This window comes from Dendropsophus ebraccatus, chromosome 2 (genome assembly GCF_027789765.1).
Source record: "Dendropsophus ebraccatus isolate aDenEbr1 chromosome 2, aDenEbr1.pat, whole genome shotgun sequence".
Classification (NCBI taxonomy): domain Eukaryota; kingdom Metazoa; phylum Chordata; class Amphibia; order Anura; family Hylidae; genus Dendropsophus; species Dendropsophus ebraccatus.
The window spans coordinates 104280344-104300826 of NC_091455.1; the positions used below are offsets into that span (position 1 = coordinate 104280344).

The following is a 20483-nucleotide window of genomic DNA, read 5'->3' on the forward strand; positions in this document are numbered from 1 at the left end:
AAGGTCTCCAGAAATCCCAAGAATCTATTGAAGCTTTGAGGACTGCCTAATATTGCCTGATCTGAGAAAGAAGAAACCACCCCCCCCCCCCCCCCCCCCCCCCCAAAAAAAAAAAAAAACACAGCTGATGTCACAAGTACTATGGTCAGGCATATTGCAGGACTCATTATATTCACTATATGGTTTTCAAAGATCTTTTGGCCCTCAGACTTACAATGGAGCCCAGGCACACATTATAAACACTTTTTCTACATCAGCTCCTTCCTATCCCAGTGCTCTAGGGATCCGCTCTACATACAGAGAACATTAAAAGGGGTCTTGTAATAATGATGGCCTACATAGGGATAGACAATCCATGCTATGTCACTGAAGGTATGATTTCTCAGCAGCACCGTTGATTGCCTCTGCCTATTTTATGTTTAGAGCAGCTTAAACCTGCACTGCCATATTATTCATATCAGTGGTGCAAGGTACTGCATCACTGTTCCATTTAACTGAATGGGGCAATGCTACAGTGCCTTGTACCACCACTACTAATAGTATGGTGATGCCAGCACAAGCAGCAGTAAACACTGAAGACACTGCAAAGCTCACACAAGAGATGTGGCCTCTTCAAACAATGGATTGGTGCTAGGAATCAGACCCCCCCACCCCACACACACACACACACATATACAATTGATAACTGATGGCCTATGCTCATCTGACATACTAAAAGATAAGAGTTATTTTTTGGGTGAAAAACTGTGCCCTTTTTGAGAGACTTGGCCAGTAGGTTTATGCCTGACAGGAAAGCTGAACAGAATCACTTATATTGTTCTGTGCAGCTAATTCAGAGGTATCCTCTTGAATGAAAGACCCGGAACACCACACACTAGTCTTCTCTATTATGTGGACATGCTCAGTAGTCCTGGACATCTATGAGCACCAGCTCCCTCTGCTCACCGGCTGCTGATTGGCAGTTGTAACTAGTAACTGATTTCCTCTAAATCCCTGCCCTGCAGAGGGGAGCAGCAGACAGGCCCAGAGACATGGCCAAGAAACAACCATACCTTTGCTCATCATCTGGACGCTTTATTAAATTAAACAGAATATGCAGGAGCTGGTCTCTTTCTTTAGGCTCTGGGTGGAGGCAAGCGGTGCACAATATCAATGGAATCAATTCCTGTTTGTCAAGGTAAAAAGCAGAAGTATAAATAAGACTATGAATAAAAACAAAAAAAAAAAAAACAGAAAACCTTCCAGATTTACCATGTATACACTAATTTAAAACGTATGATGAATATAATAATTGTTGCTGAATTTTGTGGGAAAACAAAGAATGTAAAATGATTTATCCCAATGTTACAACTTAACTCCTACACTTAGGATAGGTAACATGTATCTGATCAATAGGGTGCCAACAGCTGGGATCCCTTGTCCCACCTGTGTGAATGGTACAAGTGCAGTATACACAGCTCCATTCACTTTCCAAGGAGCTGACAGAGAGAATACATTATTTTGCGCTCCTCAGCAGTCTCATAAAAAATAAATGGAGGCGCAGCCTGTATGCCAGCCAGCCACCACTTTATTCACACAAGAGGCTACAGTCCCTCAGACTTGTGTTTGGTGGGGGCCCAGCAGTCAGATACTCATCTCCTATCCATAAGATAAGTTGCAATATTGAGATAACCAAATGGTTTGGATTCACAGAGTTCATATATTTTTTTAAAGATAACAGGAGTAGACAATTTGTATTTTTTAATCCACACCATAATATATATATTTTTGTCACAAAAGACACAAAACAACAGATAAGCTTGTAAGAAGTAAACTCAGAATAAAATAATTTGGGGTTTTTCATGGACAATTAAAAAAAAAGGCATTAAAAGGGAAACTAAGAGCAGGTTAAAAAAATTTCAAACTTGCAGTTATGTTCCTATGGGGTTGGGGACGCTGACCCCTAATCGACTTTTATTAGGCTGCTACCTTTGGCTATCTGTGGAAAATATTACTTTTTATGAATATGTAATCAGGTGGTTCGGCATACTGGGTGTGGTACTTTACCTCTCAATGCCCTGATCAGGGTAAGTCTGGTCACTCATCACTGCATAGTGTCACATAGATATTCATGAAGAGGAGTAAAGTATTGCCCCCAATACACCAAACCACCTAAATAAGATTTTGGTGGTCAGCGTCCCCTTCCCTTAAGGAAAATATCTGGTTAGATTCTTCTCACCTTCTGTTAGTTCCCCTTTAAGCACTACAAAACTGTTGGCTATATAAAACTACACAAAGTCATAAGCTAGTAAAGCCTGATATTAGAGAAACTTTATTATTTTCAAGTCTTCACATAAAAAATGAATAAGTTTCTATAACTTAATAAATGAATGTAACTTCACAAGTGTCTGTGCAAAATGTATGAAAATGGACAGAATTGACACATATTAGAACTTATTGCATAAAAATACACACGTTGGGCAGCATAATGACAGGATCTCTAATGTTGTATTAACCCAGAATAATATTCCACCATGGATAAAACTAATAAAGTTCTCTACAGTTGCGGTCTTTTTATGGTCTATTAACTTCCATTGTGAATCATAGTTTCAGGTGCAACTAGTCAGAAACTGACAAATATTTCTCTATTAAGTTTCCAAACTTCAGTGCGCCTTATGATCTGGACCCAGGAAGTAGCTAATCACATCAGCCATATTCAGGAAACCACAGTAATTCTACTCAATCACCACTGACCAGTTTTACTACCATTGACTCAAAACAAAAAGTTGTATTGTTGCAAATACAAACAGAGAGGTCATGCTTAATAAATAAATGGATGTATAATATCATTATATCATATCGATAACCTCCTAGATCTCACGTTAGGATAGTAAATCCTTTTTTTAAATACCAAGTGTACCGGCTTATATGCTTCTAAGCATATAGTCAGCCTTGAGTAAGAAGAAAAACAAACATAAGGAAACTTACATAGCTGTGGTGTATTCAATTTCTCTATAATAATAGAGTCGAAAAACAAAAGTAGGACAGTCAATGCAAATTAAAGGCGGCAGTTAAGGAATATACGGAAATGAAATGTAGCCAAAATTCAAAGACAAACAGCATCTGTGTACACTGTCCCCCAAGTAAACTTCTGCATTATGCAAAGCATTGCTATCACCCCACCATGCAAAAAAAAAAATCTAATTACGATACTTGATGCAGCACATTACAAACTAATAATTTACTTATTTTATCTTATTTTCCCACAAATAGTGTGCGCTTAGCAATATGAAAACTTCTTTAAAACATGTAACATCCCAAAAGTATAGTATAATGAGTATGAGCAGAAAAAGTTCAGTTTTTATTTTTTTATGGTCAGAAAAAGACTGGTCAGGCTAGATAAATATTCCATCATCTACACCTATAGGGTGGCACCAGTTCATTACACCTTCACCTTCAATGGTCTGTAAAAGGGAACCAGTCACTAATTTTATACAGCCCAAACAATGGACAGTATAAAACAGGGACAGGTTTCCTTTTCATTGCCATCTCTGATTCACTCTGAAATGTAGCAGCATTTCAGAGCAATAATTAAAAAAAAAATTCTAATTCCTCAGTAATTCGGCTATTACCCAACCAGCCAACTTTTCCTTGCCCTGCTGGGCTGATAGATTCCCCCGTCTGTGTCCATCAAGAGCTTTTTCAATCAAATCCAGGCCAGTGGGGTGGGGAGAAACCAATGGACACCACCCCAGTGACTCAAAGCTCAGTTCCTGGAAGATTTTTTTTAAACATGACATTAACCATAGACTGTTAGTTCAGACAGCATGAAGCAGACTGTATCTTCCAATTCAAGTATGTATCATTCCAAGGGTAACTGCTATCAATCTGGAGATGACACATAGTTTGTAGCCTCCAATTTGCAGTTTAGAAGGTTGTTTAGTACAAACAACTTACAACAACCACATAACCCTAAAGAAGATGTATAGGTTTAAAAAAACATAGCAAATTTCTTTCCAAATCAGGGCCACAACTGTTAACACTGTGTGTGTGTGTGTGTGTGTGTGTGTTTGTCTGCAGGACAGCTCCATATACTTTAATAGTACTGAGCTGCAACAGCAGACACAACCGGTGGACAGGTGGGGCACTGTTTCTGTAAAAAGTAGACATGTTTTTCTAATCTTGAAAACCCCTCCAAGACTGAGGCAGGATTCTGAGGGATTCTGCTGTGCCCACTGAATAGCTAAGCGAGCAGGTCTCTGTGCCAACACAAACAGATCAGACCGCCAGCAGCGGAAGAGTGGAGAAGGCTAGGCAACCAGAGCAGAATACTCCTTTAACATTTCTTTGTAATAAATACAGTTCTTTGGAATAATCCTGCTTCCTTTACAGATATATGAAAAGTCATTCTAGTCTTTTTTTAAAAAAATTTGTCACAGCGACTTTAGGTCACATCTTAACCGTGTGTGTGTGTATGTATGTGTGTATATTTTATATATATATATAATATATATATATATATATATATATATACACACACACATATATATATATATATATATATATATACACACATACACACACACACACATTATATATTGTATGTCAGTATGTTTGGATATATTCAAGTTCTGAGTTGTCCATTAAGGTTGTTATTAATTTTGGTCTATTTTCTGGACATGTATTTCTTACTGTGGTGTCATTTTTGCCGACTGTCTGATGAAGGTCGCCTAGACTTAAACATAATGGAATTAACTGTGGATAGCTGCTCCATAAAACATGTGGTGTGCCAAATTTGACTTTAATATTGATTAGTATGTTTAACTTACTTTAGGATGGACAACATTTGAAGGGGGTACTCCGGAGGAAAAAAAAAAAGAATTATTTCAGATGAACATAGTAAAATAGTTAATAAGGTTGAAAAAAAGATAAAAGAGTCCATCAGGTTCAACCTAGGGAAATCTTATTGTGTTTTTTCAGGGGAAGGCAAAAACCCCTGGTATCAGAAAGTTATACAGGGCTGTAATATACTTTTGATCCGATTTCTCGCCTAACCAGGAGCTGTGAAGCAAGCAGCAATACCAACGTTTAAGGGCCATTCACACGTCCGCAAAATATTGTCTGTGCACGAACAGTATTCTGCAGACTGGACCAGTTTGAACTGGTTAAAAGTGTTTAAATCTTTGTGCTACAGTATTGACACAGCTGCTTGTGCATGAACAGTATTTTGTGGACAAGTAAACGGCCCCTTACTGTCCCTTTTCTAGCACTTCTGATGGATCCCACATAAATATGCTGTACTGTCCTGCAAAGATGTATGCAGTATAAGATACAGATACAGTATATACAGTATATGATACATATAAAAGCTGCACCAAGAGATCAAATGCAAAAAACATCAGCAGAAAACCTATACTAACCTGTTAAAAATAGATAACACATCTGCCTACATGATGTAGTTTAAAGCACTAGCCTGTTCTGCCATCATGTGGTGTACTAGAGGTCTACATGAGATCCCTAGTCGCAGCAGTACTCAACTATTGTTCTTTAAATCTTATATGCAAGATAAAATCTTGCAAAATAGGTACATGCAAAATAAAGGCCCTATTTCAAGGAACGATTATCGGCCATTACGGACGATAATTGTCCCGTAGAATAGAAGGCAACGATCAGCCGACATCGTTCATGTGAGGGATCTTAAAGAGAAGACTCCATCAAACTGAGAATTCCCTAGTAAGGGTATTTGAAGGGAACCTAAAGACTTATTAATCCCTATGACATGCTAATAATTGGCCAATTTACTTTTATTAGAAGCTTACTACTGTTTTAGCGCTGCAAAAGCCAGTCTCCTCTATCAGATGACAACCATCCATCATATAATCTGCCATCATTATGCGGACCCTAGTGTATAGTTCACGGTCTTCTTCCCCGACAGTCTGCATTCACACGTCCCACAAATTACGGGCTCTATGGCGGTGGACATTCAGAGTTTCCCCGCTGCCAGCAAGATATTGATACAGCATGCCGACTGGGGAAACATTCCATGACAGGCTTTTCCCGTCCATACGGGACATGTGAATGCAGCCTTACTCTTATGTCTCCCTCCCTACAAGCCTCTTTATATCAGTGCATGCTTTGTTATGAAACATACAGTGATGTGGACTGTCTGAGCTGTGCTTGCGCTGCACTAAATACCAGTCTATGGCTCTTTGTATAACAGTGCATACTGTTGTGGTACTGTCAGGCCAATGTCACATTCTAAAAAAAATGTTGGTGTTTTGCAAAACTGCTGTAAAATTATACAAATAACAGTAAGAAATGTTGCAAATTTACTTCAATAATGCAAATAGTGGTAAATAAATGACTTTTTAGGTTCTTTGACAAAATCCCAGTAAATACACAATGGTTTGCACAGTTATGCAGAGGGCTGTGAGCAGTTATTTACATCACTGTCTTTTCATAACTGTACATGCATGGTTATGGATAGGCCTGTGGGTAGGGAGGCATGGAAAGGTGTGAACACTGCCTAATGGACACAGCATATGATCTTTCCAGTGAGAGATACAACTGGCCAATGGGATGAGGTGGGCAGTGATACAGATGGCTAGCAGGAGTAGTGGGAGGAGGCAGGGTTGGAGTGTTGCAGCTTACCTCTCCCATAGACAGTACAGGAACGTTAGGCTGAAGTTCATGTGTATAAGGAGGACAGTATTTAAGATCCTGAAAGTGTATGGCCACCTTACTGCACAGGAAAAGTGGCAAGAAATGCTGCAAACTGCCCTATTCAAGAGCATGAATGTCAGCGGCAGTGTAAAAACACAATCTACAGCAGGCAGGGACAGGCTTAGATGACAGCATGGAAATAGCCTCACATCATCTAAAAGGAAAAAGGAAGCAGCCTGGAAGAGATGCAATGTGACAAAAACAATAGCAGAACAAAAAGTGCTATGGAAATTACCAACCAAACACATTCTTAGATGTGAGTATGAGTGCTAGGAGATGTAGTTTCTTGGCTGGGTGCCATGATGTAAAACTGGGAGCATTTGTAAAAGGTTGAATCAGGGGCTAGGAGCAGTGTAGACAAGTCGGAAAGGTGTCAACTGATCAGTGATCCCATAAATAAAATGCATAAAAAGGATGTAGGTGCACCAACCGAAGTTCCCCTTAAACAAACCTACTATATGTGGCAGTAATAGTGTACAGGTTTCCTTTAACCTCTAAGCAACAAATGGCAAAGCAATGATCAATTAGAGGCATGATATGTGTACTGTACCAACACTGTGGTTTCCCAATTTATAAGGAGATACAATAACCACTGGGAAACCTTTGATGATCATAATCTATGTAGATTTTCCATCAATTATATGTTGATTTGGGGTATGCTGTATTTCTGTTACTCCTTATACTCTGCCCTTTTCAGGCTCTTGTCACCTGCACCCCAAAAACATCTCAAAAATCCTTCTTACTGTTGAAACCACTAAAATTCAAATGATTGCCTTGATTGATTTTTATCTTGACTACAGTAAAGGGCCTTTTACATAGGTTGTTAAATTGTTCAAATTTAATGAATAATCTTCTGGTGTAATCAAAAATTAGTTTTCATGTTGTTGATCACATCTTTTGAGCTGATCTTGAAATTATACTCAATTGTTCTCAAATCTTTCAGTGTAAACATTCATTGTTCACAGATCTATCTAACTATCTCTCTATCTATCTATCTATCTATCTATCTATCTATCTATATCTCTATCTATATCTATAGAGAGAGAGAGAGAGAGAGAGAACAATTACAATCTTATTTACATTTGTATTAACAAGTTTTCCCAGCAATTTATCTTAGTCTAAACACTTGGGTGGGGGTGGGGGGGATTTCCTCCCTGGTGTACGCCCCTGCCAGACCCTTCATTAATGCCCCTCCTATTGCTTAAAAGAAAAAAATCATTCCCTTACGTCCTCAGCAGCAGCACGAATGGGGAAGATTCTATCTTCCTGCAATGGTAGGACAGATGGTTCCAATAAAATTGATTAACAGACCTATAAGTAGCAGTCCTGACTCCCCCTCCTTGTGTTTTTTTCTGTCCTCCTGTGGGACAGGTGGTTGAAGAGAGAGGTGGAGGATGCGGTGATGTATTCTCTATTTTTTCTTTTCTAAACTTTCTCCCCTACGTGGTCGCGTAGGGATTGGGGAAGTTTTTTATTTGATTATATTTGTTACTGAGATTATGGTAAGATTGTATACCTTTTTATATATTTCTTCTATTATCGGCGTTCTTTTGCGGAACTCCTGTAAGACGCCTGGAGCTGCGGATGTCTATTCTTGGGGCACTTCCGGGTCTCAGATCACTTCCGGGAGATGCGAGGTCTCGCGCGCCTCGCTAGACGCTGTCATGGATGCATGCGTGCGTCGCCGCGTGATGACGCACGCTGCACGTGATACACGCCGCTCACGGCAATACGAGGCATGCGTCATCGCGCTGAACGTGCGATGACGTCATCACGGCGTGCCACGGGACGCTGCTTTCCGTCCCATTTAACTGGAGATAGCAGCAGCATGGCACCGTGGGCTTCGGTTTGGGCTGGCAAGCTTCTTCCTGGTTTTTCAGGGTAAGTTTAGGATGCTTCCTACCACCAGTAGTAGGCTCAGCGGTGTGTTACCTATATGTATTAGAGAAATATAGTGCCTGTGTTTATTTTTTCATTGCACAGATGTCTCAGGGATCAGGAGACAGGGTGTCTGTGCCACGTAAGGCTACATCCAAGAGAAAACATCTCACTTGTGGAACCTGTAACACTCCGCTGCCTGATGGATATGAACTCTCCATTTGCTCTAGTTGCAATGCTCATGAGTGTCCTGAGGAGGAAATTCTTTCCAGCAGACAAATGATATCTTGGATGAAACAATTTGTGCAGGATGGTAATTATCATGCGAAGTTAAGGTTCTTCTACACACTGTAGGAGAACTGTTATACTAATTTATTCTGTTTCCTTCCATTAAGCTCTGGCAGAATTTAAGGATTCCTTTCCCAAAGAAACAAGTGTACAGAGAGAACCTCAGTCTCAGAGAAGCGCTAGAGCGGAAGCATCGCCCTCTCAGGAATCCATCTGTATGGATGAGTTGCAAGTCCTGGATGAGGTCCATTCGTCTTCATCAGACAGTGAAGTGGGTCAGGATATTAATCTATTTCCTATGGAAAAAATGCACAAATTATTCAAGTCTCTGGATCCAGAGAATTATATACAGGATGAATCCACAGGCGATGATGGAGGGCTTAAGAAGGTGAGAGCATTTAAGTTATCTGAAGTAATTAAAAGACTAATGGCACATGAATGGAAGACTCCAGAAAAAGGGCCGTTTTTAAATAAGAGATTTAAGACCATGTTCTCTATTGAAAGTGAGCAGAAGAAGTTGTGGGGTGAACCCCCCAAAGTAGACATGGCAGTGTCCAGACTGTTTAAAAGAACTGTTGTGCCCAGTTCAGATGGCTCTAATTTTGCTGATCCCATGGATCGAAAAATAGAGAGTGCCTTCAGACGAGGGTATTTATCGGCATCATCTCAAGCAAAAACTTCCATTGCAGCTTATACGGTGGCGAAGAATCTGAGATCTTGGCTTCTCAAGATGGAGGAAGATATAGATCATGGTACATCTAGAGATGATATCCTGCAATCATTCAAGGCAGTTGCCTTAGCCTCAGAATTTATTTGTGATGCAGCCATCCAGCAACTCAGATTGGCAGCCAGAGCCATGTCCTTATCAACAGCGGGAAGACGTGCCCTATGGATTAAGCCATGGACTGCCGACGTCCATTCAAAAAACAGTTTATGTGCCATGGAATTTAAACCAAACAGATTATTTGGTCCTGAATTGGACATTCTTATGGAGGGCCTCTCTGACAGAAAAGGAAAATATTTGCCTCAGTCTTATCCGAATAAGAAAGTTTCGTCCTTTCGTTCCTCGTTTTCCAGGAAGACCAATTCGGAGAGGAAAGAGGATACTTTCTCCAAAAGAGGTCGCTCCAATCAGAGAAGTTTCAATCAGAGGAGAGGTAGAGGAAGAGGCTCATCCTCTGGGATCAAAAAGAATACCTTCTGACGCCAGAAGAGCCCCAGTCGGAGGCAGACTGACCCTATTTCTCTCAGCCTGGGAAAGGTACGTAAGAGACCCATGGGTTGTTTCTATTGTAAGAGACGGTTATCGTCTAGAATGGCACAATGCACCCAGAGACAGGTTTCTAAGTACTCCAATCATGTCTCAAGAGAAGCAGACTCCTCTAGAAAACGTGGTTCTAGATTTTTTACAAAAGAAGGTCTTGGAAGAGGTTCCTGTGCTGGAGAAGAAATTGGGAATATATTCCCAAGTCTTTCTTGTGCCCAAGAGTTCTGGAGGTTGGAGAATGATCATCGACCTACGTTTTCTGAACAGGTTTTTGACAAAGAGAAAATTCAGGATGGAAACCATCCGTTCTGCCTTTCCTCTAATAGCGGAAGGAGACTATCTAGCTACAATAGATCTCAAGGATGCCTATCTCCATGTGCCCATCTACCCAGGACACAGGAAATACCTGCGCATACAGGTATTTGTCCGAGGGAATTGGCGGCATCTCCAATTTGCTGCGTTACCTTTTGGAATCACATGCGCTCCATATGTCTTCACCAAAGTCATCGCGGCTGCAGTTGCCAGCCTTCGGGAATCAGGGGTTACCCTGATACCCTATCTAGACGACTGGTTAATAATGGCACCTTCAGCACATCAGCTGCAGGTAGACATCGACAGAACACTAGATCATATTCAGGAATTAGGTTGGATAGTGAACTGGGAAAAATCCCAGTTATGGCCAGCCCAGACAAAGTCATTTCTGGGGTTCATATTGGACACACGGTCCTTGATAATATCTCTGCCTCCCGAAAGGCTTCACTCGCTGAGACAGGGGATATTATCGCTAAGACAACCCTTCCCAGTGTCACTCCGTCAGATGATGAGAGTGTTGGGTCTCATGACAGCAGCCGCAGATGCAATCGACTGGGCAAAGTGGCACATAAGACACCTTCAGCAAGAGGTCCTTTCCTCTTGGGACAGAAGGATAGAATCTCTGGATTCAAAGAAGATAGTATCCATGGAAACCAAAGAATCCCTGTTATGGTGGATCTCACCCAAGAACGGGAAATCCTTCGGACCAGTTCAATGGGTCCAGATAACGACCGATGCCTCGAGCTCAGGCTGGGGAGCCCACATGATCGGTCAATGGGCCAAGGGAGTTTGGTCTCCAGAGGAGAGGCTAATGTCCTCCAATCTGAGAGAGCTGAGGGCCATCAGGCTAGCACTGACACACTTCAGTCATCAGATTCAGAAGAAATCTGTGAAGATTTTGTCAGACAACACCACCTCAGTCTCATATATAAATCGACAAGGAGGCACGAGATCCATTCCACTCCTACTAGAGGCGGAAAGGATCTTTGCATGGGCAGAGAAGTCCCTATGCCAATTATCGGCAGTCCATCTGAGGGGAGTGCACAATGTCCTGGCAGACAGACTGAGCAGGGACCTTCCTCTCCCAGGGGAATGGTCTCTACATCCCTCCATCTTTCAACAGATCACACAAACATGGGGTCATCCAGTAGTGGATCTTATGGCCACGAAACGGAACGCCAAGGTTCCCCGCTTCTGTTCTCTGTTTGCAACAGACAGGCCATGGAAGATAGATGCTCTATCCTTCAAGTGGGACTTCAGTCTGGGATACATCTTCCCTCCACTGCCTATGATCCCAAAGGTCTTACAAAAGATACGGCAGGATCAAGCGACAGTCATACTGATCGCACCATATTGGCCCAGGAGAACTTGGTTCTCTCTTTTGAGGATAATGTCCAGAGGGACATTCTGGAAGCTTCCTCAAATTCCTCAACTCCTAACTCAGGGACGCAATCAGTGCCTAGACCTGGAACGTCTTCAGCTCACGGCATGGATTTTGACAGGCCCTTACTGACAGGGAGGGGACTCTCTGAGTCAGTAATCCAGACGCTTTTGCATTCCAGAGCCTCATCTACCAACAAGACTTACCTGAGGGTAAAGAAAGTCTTTGATGAGTGGTGTATTAGAAACAAACAAAGTGCTGTTAATCCATCCATTGGTGTTATTCTCCAATTCCTACAGGATGGGTTCCAGAAGGGTCTCAAACCTGCGACTCTGAAGGTACACGTCTCTGCCTTATCAGCACTGTTGGAAAGGAAACTTTTCCAAGACCCTCTCATCCAGAGGTTCGTCAGAGCCATTCAGAGGTTACGCCCAACTAGAGTTGAGCCCTTTCCCAGATGGGATTTGGGTATTGTGCTGGAGCAACTATGTAACCCACCTTTTGAACCTTTAGCCTCAGCGGAAATAAAATTCATCTCTTTGAAGGTATGCTTTTTGGTGGCTATTACATCAGCTAAGCGCATAAGTGAGATTCAGGCATTGGGGGTATCAGAACCCTATTTAATGTTCTTGCAGGATAAAGTGGTTCTGAGAACATTACCATCATTTACTCCTAAGGTCCCTTCATTCTCTAACATCAATCAGCAGATTGAGCTACCTGTTTTTCTACCTGAGCCTTCCTCTGGGGAAGAACTTAGACTTCATACTCTAGACGTAGGAAGAGCACTGAGTATTTATGTGGAACGCACCAGGCCGTTTAGAAAATCTAACCACTTATTTTTATCTTTCGCAGGAAAAAACAGGGGATGCAAGTCATCCAGAGCCTCCTTATCCAGATGGATAAAAGAGACTATCTCACTATGCTACCAACAGGCGGGGCTGGAAGTCCCTGAAGCCATAAAAGCACATTCAACTCGCGCCATGTCAACTACTTGGGCTGAAAAGAACTGTGTACCTATAGATCACATATGCAGAACGGCCTCTTGGGCCTCATCTAATACCTTTGTAAAGCATTACAGGTTGGACATCAGAGACTCAGACCAGCCTTCCTTTGGTACCGCAGTGCTTATGTCCTCTGTTTGATCTCCCTCCCTATGTTGTGTATAGCTTGCTATATCCCCATTCGTGCTGCTGCTGAGGACGTAAGGGAAAGGACAATTTTTTACTCACCGTAAATTTTCTTTCCTGTAGTCCGAAGCAGCAGCACGGACTACCCACCCTGTGTGATATGATAAATAAATAAGTTGTGCAGCATATCTTCGTTATCGAATTTATTTCCTCGAGACGGATTGGGGTTTTTTTATATGTCGTTAGAATTACACAAGGAGGGGGAGTCAGGACTGCTACTTATAGGTCTGTTAATCAATTTTATTGGAACCATCTGTCCTACCATTGCAGGAAGATAGAATCTTCCCCATTCGTGCTGCTGCTTCGGACTACAGGAAAGAAAATTTACGGTGAGTAAAAAATTGTCCTTTGCTTGTCATTCCCTAATTGAGTGCTTAAGCGATTAATCTTTAAGTGTAAAAGGACCCTTACCCCTAACTTTCCTTCTCTAAACTCTCTCCTCTCCAGTCCATTCGTAATGAAGCAGCCAGCCTCATCTCCCTGTCCCGCTGTCACACTAATGCCTTCCTCCTGTGACCGCCACTGCATTGGTTGCCTATTTAATACAGTACAAAATCAGTGCACTCACCCACAAGGCTCTCCACAGTGCTGCACCTCCATACATCATCTCTCTCATTTCTGTCTACCATCCCACACATGCTCCTCACTCTGCTAATGAACTAAAATTACACATTCCAAACTGCTTATTCCCACCTTTAAAGTGCAAATTACTCAGTTAAAAAGTCCATGTGTTACCCTTTAAAAAGAGCCCTGAATTGTGTGGATAGCTTGTGCGCTTGCTGAGATATCACTAGTTGTTCAACTCAGAAGAATAAATGAATTTTTATCCCGCCTGACAGAAAGTGGGCATGGTCTCCACCCCCTCCCCCTCCTGCCTTATCTCCTCCCTCTCCCACCCCGCCATCCACTCCCTCATGAACATACACACCACACATGTTGTCACACTACAGCTACCATCATACGCTGAAAATACACTAGTTGTCACAGCACGTTGGGAGCTTTCATTTTGTCACAGCTTTAGAGCCAAAGAAGGAGCAAAAGTGATGATTTATACTGTTATATCTGTCGCTTTACAGCTGGGGACAAACATTACAACTCCCATCATTCACAGATAGTAAAAGGCTGTCCAGGCATGATGGGAATTGTAGTTTTGTCACAGGTATAGAGCCACAGCTCCTTATCATCCCTTTCCTGATCCCCTTTTTGCTGTGTTTGCTAGGTGTGCTATTAGAATGCCGGGAGTTTGGTGAAGTCAGCCCACCAACCACTGCAGCAACACTGGCAGGGTGGCCATGAGAAAACAGCAGCATCTGCAGTACCCATGCTGCGGGGATGGGAGGGAGTATGCCAATGTGAAGTGAGGGGAGGACAGATGACTGGAGCGCTCTCTTCTATGTCCTCCGGGATCCCAATCATTTTCAAGCACCGGGAGGAAGCACATGGCAGGAACTAGCGTCAGAAGCCTGCAGATGACCCACAATACCGAGGGGCGGCAAGAGGGACAACAGTGCCCAGGACAGAGGAGAGGTTCTCGCTGGCCAGTGAAGTGGGAGGGATGGGGGCAGGACTGGGGCGGACCTATCTGAGAATCCGTACAAAGCTGCTGCTTAGGCAGTGTACGGATTTCCAGGAATGTAAGACAGTTTTGAACAAGTAACTTAGAGCCAAACACAGCTCTGAGGGGACATTCATCCGCATGTATTTTAAAAACCATTCAGTTTTGGTAATTACTTTAAATTGCTAAAATTATTATCATGACCTAGGCTAACTAAAAATAAATTGAAAAAATATTTTATAGTTGGGCTTTAAAGACTTTACTCATGCTGCAACACACACTCTCTCTCAATCCCCCCTCCCCCGTGCTCTTTAGACACTCAGCTGGTGACTGCTTCACTCACCATTACCAGTTTTAGAACATTGGGCCTGTGACAACATATAATATACTTGGTATATGTATATTGTATATATTAATACCAGACAGTAATAAGACAACCCACTAAGGGTCCTTTTACACAGCCTGACATGGGGCTGCGCAAGGACGCATGCGAGGACAGCTAGATCAATGCTTATTTAAAGTGCATCGCTCCCACTTTTTCACGGGTCGATTATCGGCTGAAGGAGCATTCCTACCAATGCTCCTTGCTAGTAATGGCCCAGTGTAAAATGGCCTTCAGGTATCAATGTGTTCAGAGGCCATTTGTAGTTCAAAGGTTCTGAATACAGGAAGAAGGCATTGTGACTAGGTACAGCAGTTGGTCAACATTCTCCTCTGCCACACTGGAAGGTATATGAGTGATCTAAAGGTTCGGTAACACGAGCTGACAGGTTGAAGTGCCAAACTCTGATCTCATCTGTGGATAGGATACTATCGGGTCTCTATGGCTGCTGGGGGAGGGGGCTAGCAGGCATAAATCATAATAAAACAGCCTCCTCCTATCTTCCCTTGGGCGTAGATCATGCTTCTGAAAATATCTGGGGGTGGGGTGGGTCCAGCTCATCCCAGGGCCGCCAGCCTGTGTTATTTTAATTGTGTCTCTGTCATTATTGATAAGCTAACTTTATCTTTTGTTTGGTTTTTATGGTTGTGCACTATGGATTGTATTTTGATGTCATGCTGGGGGAGGAGAGTGTGTTGCCGTGCCTCCTCCGTGTACATAGGAGGCTGTCCGGACAATCTTTAGATCGTCCAGGTGGCCCATAGAAAAGAGTGGCAGCCTGCTGCCGCTGCTATAATTACACGGGGCGGAGGGCAGCAGATCACTATAGAGTCACTATAGGGATTTTAGAACATGTTGAAAGACAATGATCAGCAGTCATTGTGGGCTGAGCTTTGCCTTTTAACATGAGCTATCACACAAAGCAATAGGTCAAGTAGAGCCAATAATAATTTAGTGTAATAGGGCCCATAGAATATACATTAGAATTAAGGAGGCAGCCTTTGGCAGTAGCGTGGAAGCCACAGCACAATGAAGCATAGAAAGCAGCAATAATGCCCCATCAATCCTCTGCTTCTTTGTACTGCAGCACTAGTGACACAAGCTGCTTCGCTAGGTATTGTTAGCGCTGTATACAGGAATGTTAGAGATACGCAACTGTGCCAAGACCAGGGCTGGTGGGTCATGTGGTGCCTTGCTGCTACCAGTCAATGTACAAATATAAAAAAGAACGCAGCATTCCACCCACCCCCCCACAAAAAATAAAATAAATAAATAAAATAAAAATCATATTAAAAGGACTTGTAAGTCCAGTCACATTTTAGCTTGAGTGCAATACCTCAGGCAGAACTGCCAAACCAAATATACGTAATCACAAGGAGAAGAAATACATTCAGTTGTCTGTCCTCTCTATATAATGCATGAAAACATTTCTGTAAAACCAACAGTAAACAAATACAGCATATTTATTAGATTTTAGCTAAAGTTCTATGGGTCAGACTAGACAAACTTAACAATACAGTGATCAGGAGGACAACAACACAGAAGATATTTAGAGATACCAAAGACATAAAAGTTTCCAAAACTATGCTGGCATATATGTATGAAACAAATATGCTGAATAGGGAAGTGACCAGGATGATGAGAATCCTCTTGCCACTTTTACAGCATTGACAGAAAGGACAAAGGTAAATAACAGGCTGGCTGTTGGCTCTGGTATTATACTCTGTGAAACACAGGGGAAAGTGGCAGGGATATCATGCTGTACTGCTCAACTCACCTGGCAAAGATGCATAACCATATTCTAGAAGCAGATGCATGCACAAAAATAAAACTGTCAAGCCAATTACTCTGTGATGTGCGGCGTGATAATTCTTATCTAGACAGAGCAATATATAAATTGCTAAAAGGAATAGGTTTACCTCTCGTTTTGCAAGGAGCACATTTGGGACTATGTGAGGCAAACACCGTCCCAGCATCAGCATCACTCCATTCTCACTGTCCGCAATCCTTGACACCTGTAAATGAAAGACATGCTGGTAACCTGCATCAGGGTTCTGTTCTCACTTAATCATCTATTAAAGCTAGAAACAAATAATGGATAAAGATAGGGATGGAGTATGAAGACAGTTATGTTATAAGTTATGTCTCCCGCTGACTACAAACAAAATTTTAATCTTGAGACAGCACAGAACAGGATCAACTAGGGAAAGGATATCATGGTAAACCTGGCCGCGGGTATGTGTTTGGTTGAGCTAAAAAATGCAGTAGGTATTTTTTGGCCATATAATGCACACTCACTATCAATATTCCTGCAGTGTTATCTGCTTCATCACAGTTCTGCTGGAAACACATTTCATTACTGCATCTGGGTCATGTGACCTCTGATTAGCCAACATCTTGATTTACAGAATGCAAACTGCACCCTGTCCCTTTGAAACCTGCCATCAATCCCATGATACATCAGCATCATACGGGCAACGAGAGCCAGAACAATATCTTCCTCTCTTTATATCTGTAAAAAGGCTAAGAGAGCCTTTACACAGAGATTTATCTGACAGATTTTTGAAGCCAAAGCCAGGAATGGGTCTTAGAAGATGAGAAATCTAAGTCTTTCCTTTATGACCTGTTCTCTGTTTATAGTCTGTTCCTGGCTTTGGCTTCAAAAATCTGTCTGAAATGTTTCTGTGTAAAGGCACCCTTAGTATACAGTCATTACATCCATTATATCTGTGTGAGAGGAGCTGCATAATCATCATCATCATTAAGGCTGTGTTCACACTGTGTTTTTGCAATCCTTTTTTTCATTTAAAAAAAATTCAAAAAAAAAAAAGGATGCATTCGTGCGCATCCATTTTTCTACTGACTTATATTTTTTATACGTACACAAAAACGTAGTCTACCTCATTTTTGTGTCCGTTAAAAAAAAAATAAAGATCCTTTTTTTAATAATGGAATTAAACAGATGCACATGAATGCATTCTTTTTTTTGCAAAAAACGGGTTGCAAAACAGCAGTGTGAACCCAGCCTAATTCTAATCTATTTGCTAGGGGGTCACCATGAGATCAAATGACCCAACTGCTACTCTGGACTCCTGCTGCATTAGCCAGAGAGGAAAGTGACTCCAATGACAGCTTTCTCTAATGATAATATCATAAGGGAGGCTTGTGATGCAGGAAGAGACTGACCCAACTGGAAATTGCTGTGTACAAAGGTTTACATAGTGCTTGTTGATTTATGTGAAATGGCCCAGTCTGGTATATTGTCAGGCGTCTGGAGGTATATTGTTGCCATTAGCAACCCTGGACTGTCTGTATTGGGGCCTATGTATTTGTTTCTTTTTCCTAGCCTCTTTCTAGCCCCTAGCGTCTTCCTCCTGCTTGCCAGTGACAGCGCCATTTCTTTCAAGTCAGTAACTTCAAGTATCTATTCACACGTACATTATAAAGGCTGGAAACCACAAAGTCCCTGGCACAGGTCGGTCTACACTATTCCAGTAATCCTATCTATCTACCAAGTCCAAGTTGAAGTAACCAAGGTAATCCCCCTGAAGCAAAGGACTCTGATCAAGCCAGCAGATATTCATCATCAGATGCCCCTGTATTGGATTGTACATAGTTATTCTTCAAGTAAAGTTTCCATTTATTTGCACCGCTACTGTGTAAAGACTTTTATTAAAGATATTCCTCTGTGTATATGCTGAGAGGAGAAGGGCCCTGGTACCCTCGGACCCCACCGTGACAGGAAGGTTACAGAAGGTAAACCCTAAGGTTGCAATACACCACCAGCAATTACCCCTCAGTATATTACAGTACATAGGGAGAGCTATAAACAAGCAAAAATGTACCTCCTTGTAAAGAGGTAACAGAATACAATAAGGAACTAGACTGCTCAACATGACATCACGTCAAAGTCATTTAGCAGTTGGCACTAAAACATACCCAAGACACAAACATATATATAAAAGGACAAATACCTCTGATCCTAAACGGCTGTCAGCGGACATGCGACAAAAAGAAAGCAGAGCTTGATGGAAAGCCGGAGATAGTTTTCTGTTGAATTGGATAAAGGAAAAATTAAATTATGCCTATCCTAAACAACAATATAGTACTTAAGATGCAAAGCTTTCCACCTATACAGCTGCTACTTAGCTGCTAAAGAAATAGCTATATGTATGGATGGTGTTCAGACACCCACAAGGATTGTTAGATTGCGGCTGAGCACTTCTCTCTCCAGCTGACTGTATAGTATGTCTAGACTGCCGCAAAATGGGGAGAAAGCACTCAATTGCACACTTCTCCAGGCTTGTTATAGTTATTGGTAAGGGTCTGAACACCAAACTGCTCAAAATGTTTGACTTTTTTAAATGATAGAAATACTTAAAAAAATCATTCTAAATTTTCTATATTCGCCGGCCAATGATGTACAGCCAATGAATGCTGGAGGTAAAAAAGACTGCATGACAGCCCATTCAATAAGCAAGCCATATAAAGGCTCATATCATGGCATATGAGAGATCTTATTGTGGCAGAAGTTGGCTTATCTAAAAGGGTCCTTATTATAACAGGTTTATGCAAGGGGAAACCAATGTGCAATATACCGATTCGGCTGATCAAACTGGACACCATCTTTGAGGGGAGGAGTACAGAGCAAGGCCTTCTTGCTAATTTTTGACAGGTCGGGGCTGGGTGGTATATCTTGCGACAGCTGGAAGTCTCTTTCATTGTGCTCAACAGCCTGTCTTTCTTCTGCTTTTTCACATTTACTGTCTGTTGTTCTGATGTCTATGTAATGGTCACTTTCTTCAGAAGTTTGGCTCTGGAGTCTAGTAGGAGGAGCCTCCTGAGATTCAGGAATTACTTCTGTCACAGAGCTCGCCCTGAGGGTTTCCATTTCCCTGAAATCAAAATGACAACTGTAAGCACAGCATTACAAATATCCCATGCATGTATATAAATCAACACATCCAATATAGTGTGCAATAGAATATAAATAATTATAATTTTTTTTTACACACACATACAGGCATTAAAAGAAATGTCCTCTTGAAATTAAACATTTGGGGGGAGATTTAGCAACCAATAACAGCTCAGCTTTCATTTTACAAGAGCTACACTGAACGAATATTGGTCTGAATGGTCGGTAATTGGCCAAGTAAGGCCGATAATCGTTTAGTGTCATAGGGGCTTTTCTAACCTTTATGATTATCACAAGAAACTGCTTAAACTAATACATGCTTGGTATGAACTGTAAGAAGATGAGATGAATGATGAATGTCCATTAGTAAACATCAGGTTAGCATATGTGGCAGGTTCTAATTTAGCTATGAAATGAGAGAAACTTTATAGTGTACATCTAGTTTTGCATTATTATTATTATTGTAACTTACTGTTGATGAACATACTTCATCCAGTATATGCATGGTGTGATTTAGGTCTATAATATGGAGAAATATGTCACATTCATTCTGCAGTCCCCCAATTATTTACACCCTGGTGTCCCATGTGATTGAGTGACTGTGCTGGCCACATGA

General features: G+C 41.7%; 1 protein-coding gene across 3 annotated transcripts in view; it reads right to left on the bottom strand.

The window, feature by feature from the left end:
• Nucleotides 1-20483, bottom strand: part of RELCH (RAB11 binding and LisH domain, coiled-coil and HEAT repeat containing) — a 107160-nt gene that overhangs the window by 54595 nt on the left and 32082 nt on the right. For all 3 annotated transcript variants that reach the window (XR_011361685.1, XM_069958128.1, XM_069958129.1), the window contains exons 8-11: nucleotides 19551-19847; nucleotides 18927-19002; nucleotides 16872-16967; nucleotides 1053-1165 (exon numbers count right to left, since the gene is read on the bottom strand). Coding sequence is in view for 2 of the 3 variants with exons in the window: in XM_069958128.1 (XP_069814229.1) it covers nucleotides 1053-1165; nucleotides 16872-16967; nucleotides 18927-19002; nucleotides 19551-19847 (582 nt within the window). In the remaining variant the exon portion in view is untranslated. The remainder of the gene's footprint in view (nucleotides 1-1052; nucleotides 1166-16871; nucleotides 16968-18926; nucleotides 19003-19550; nucleotides 19848-20483) is intronic.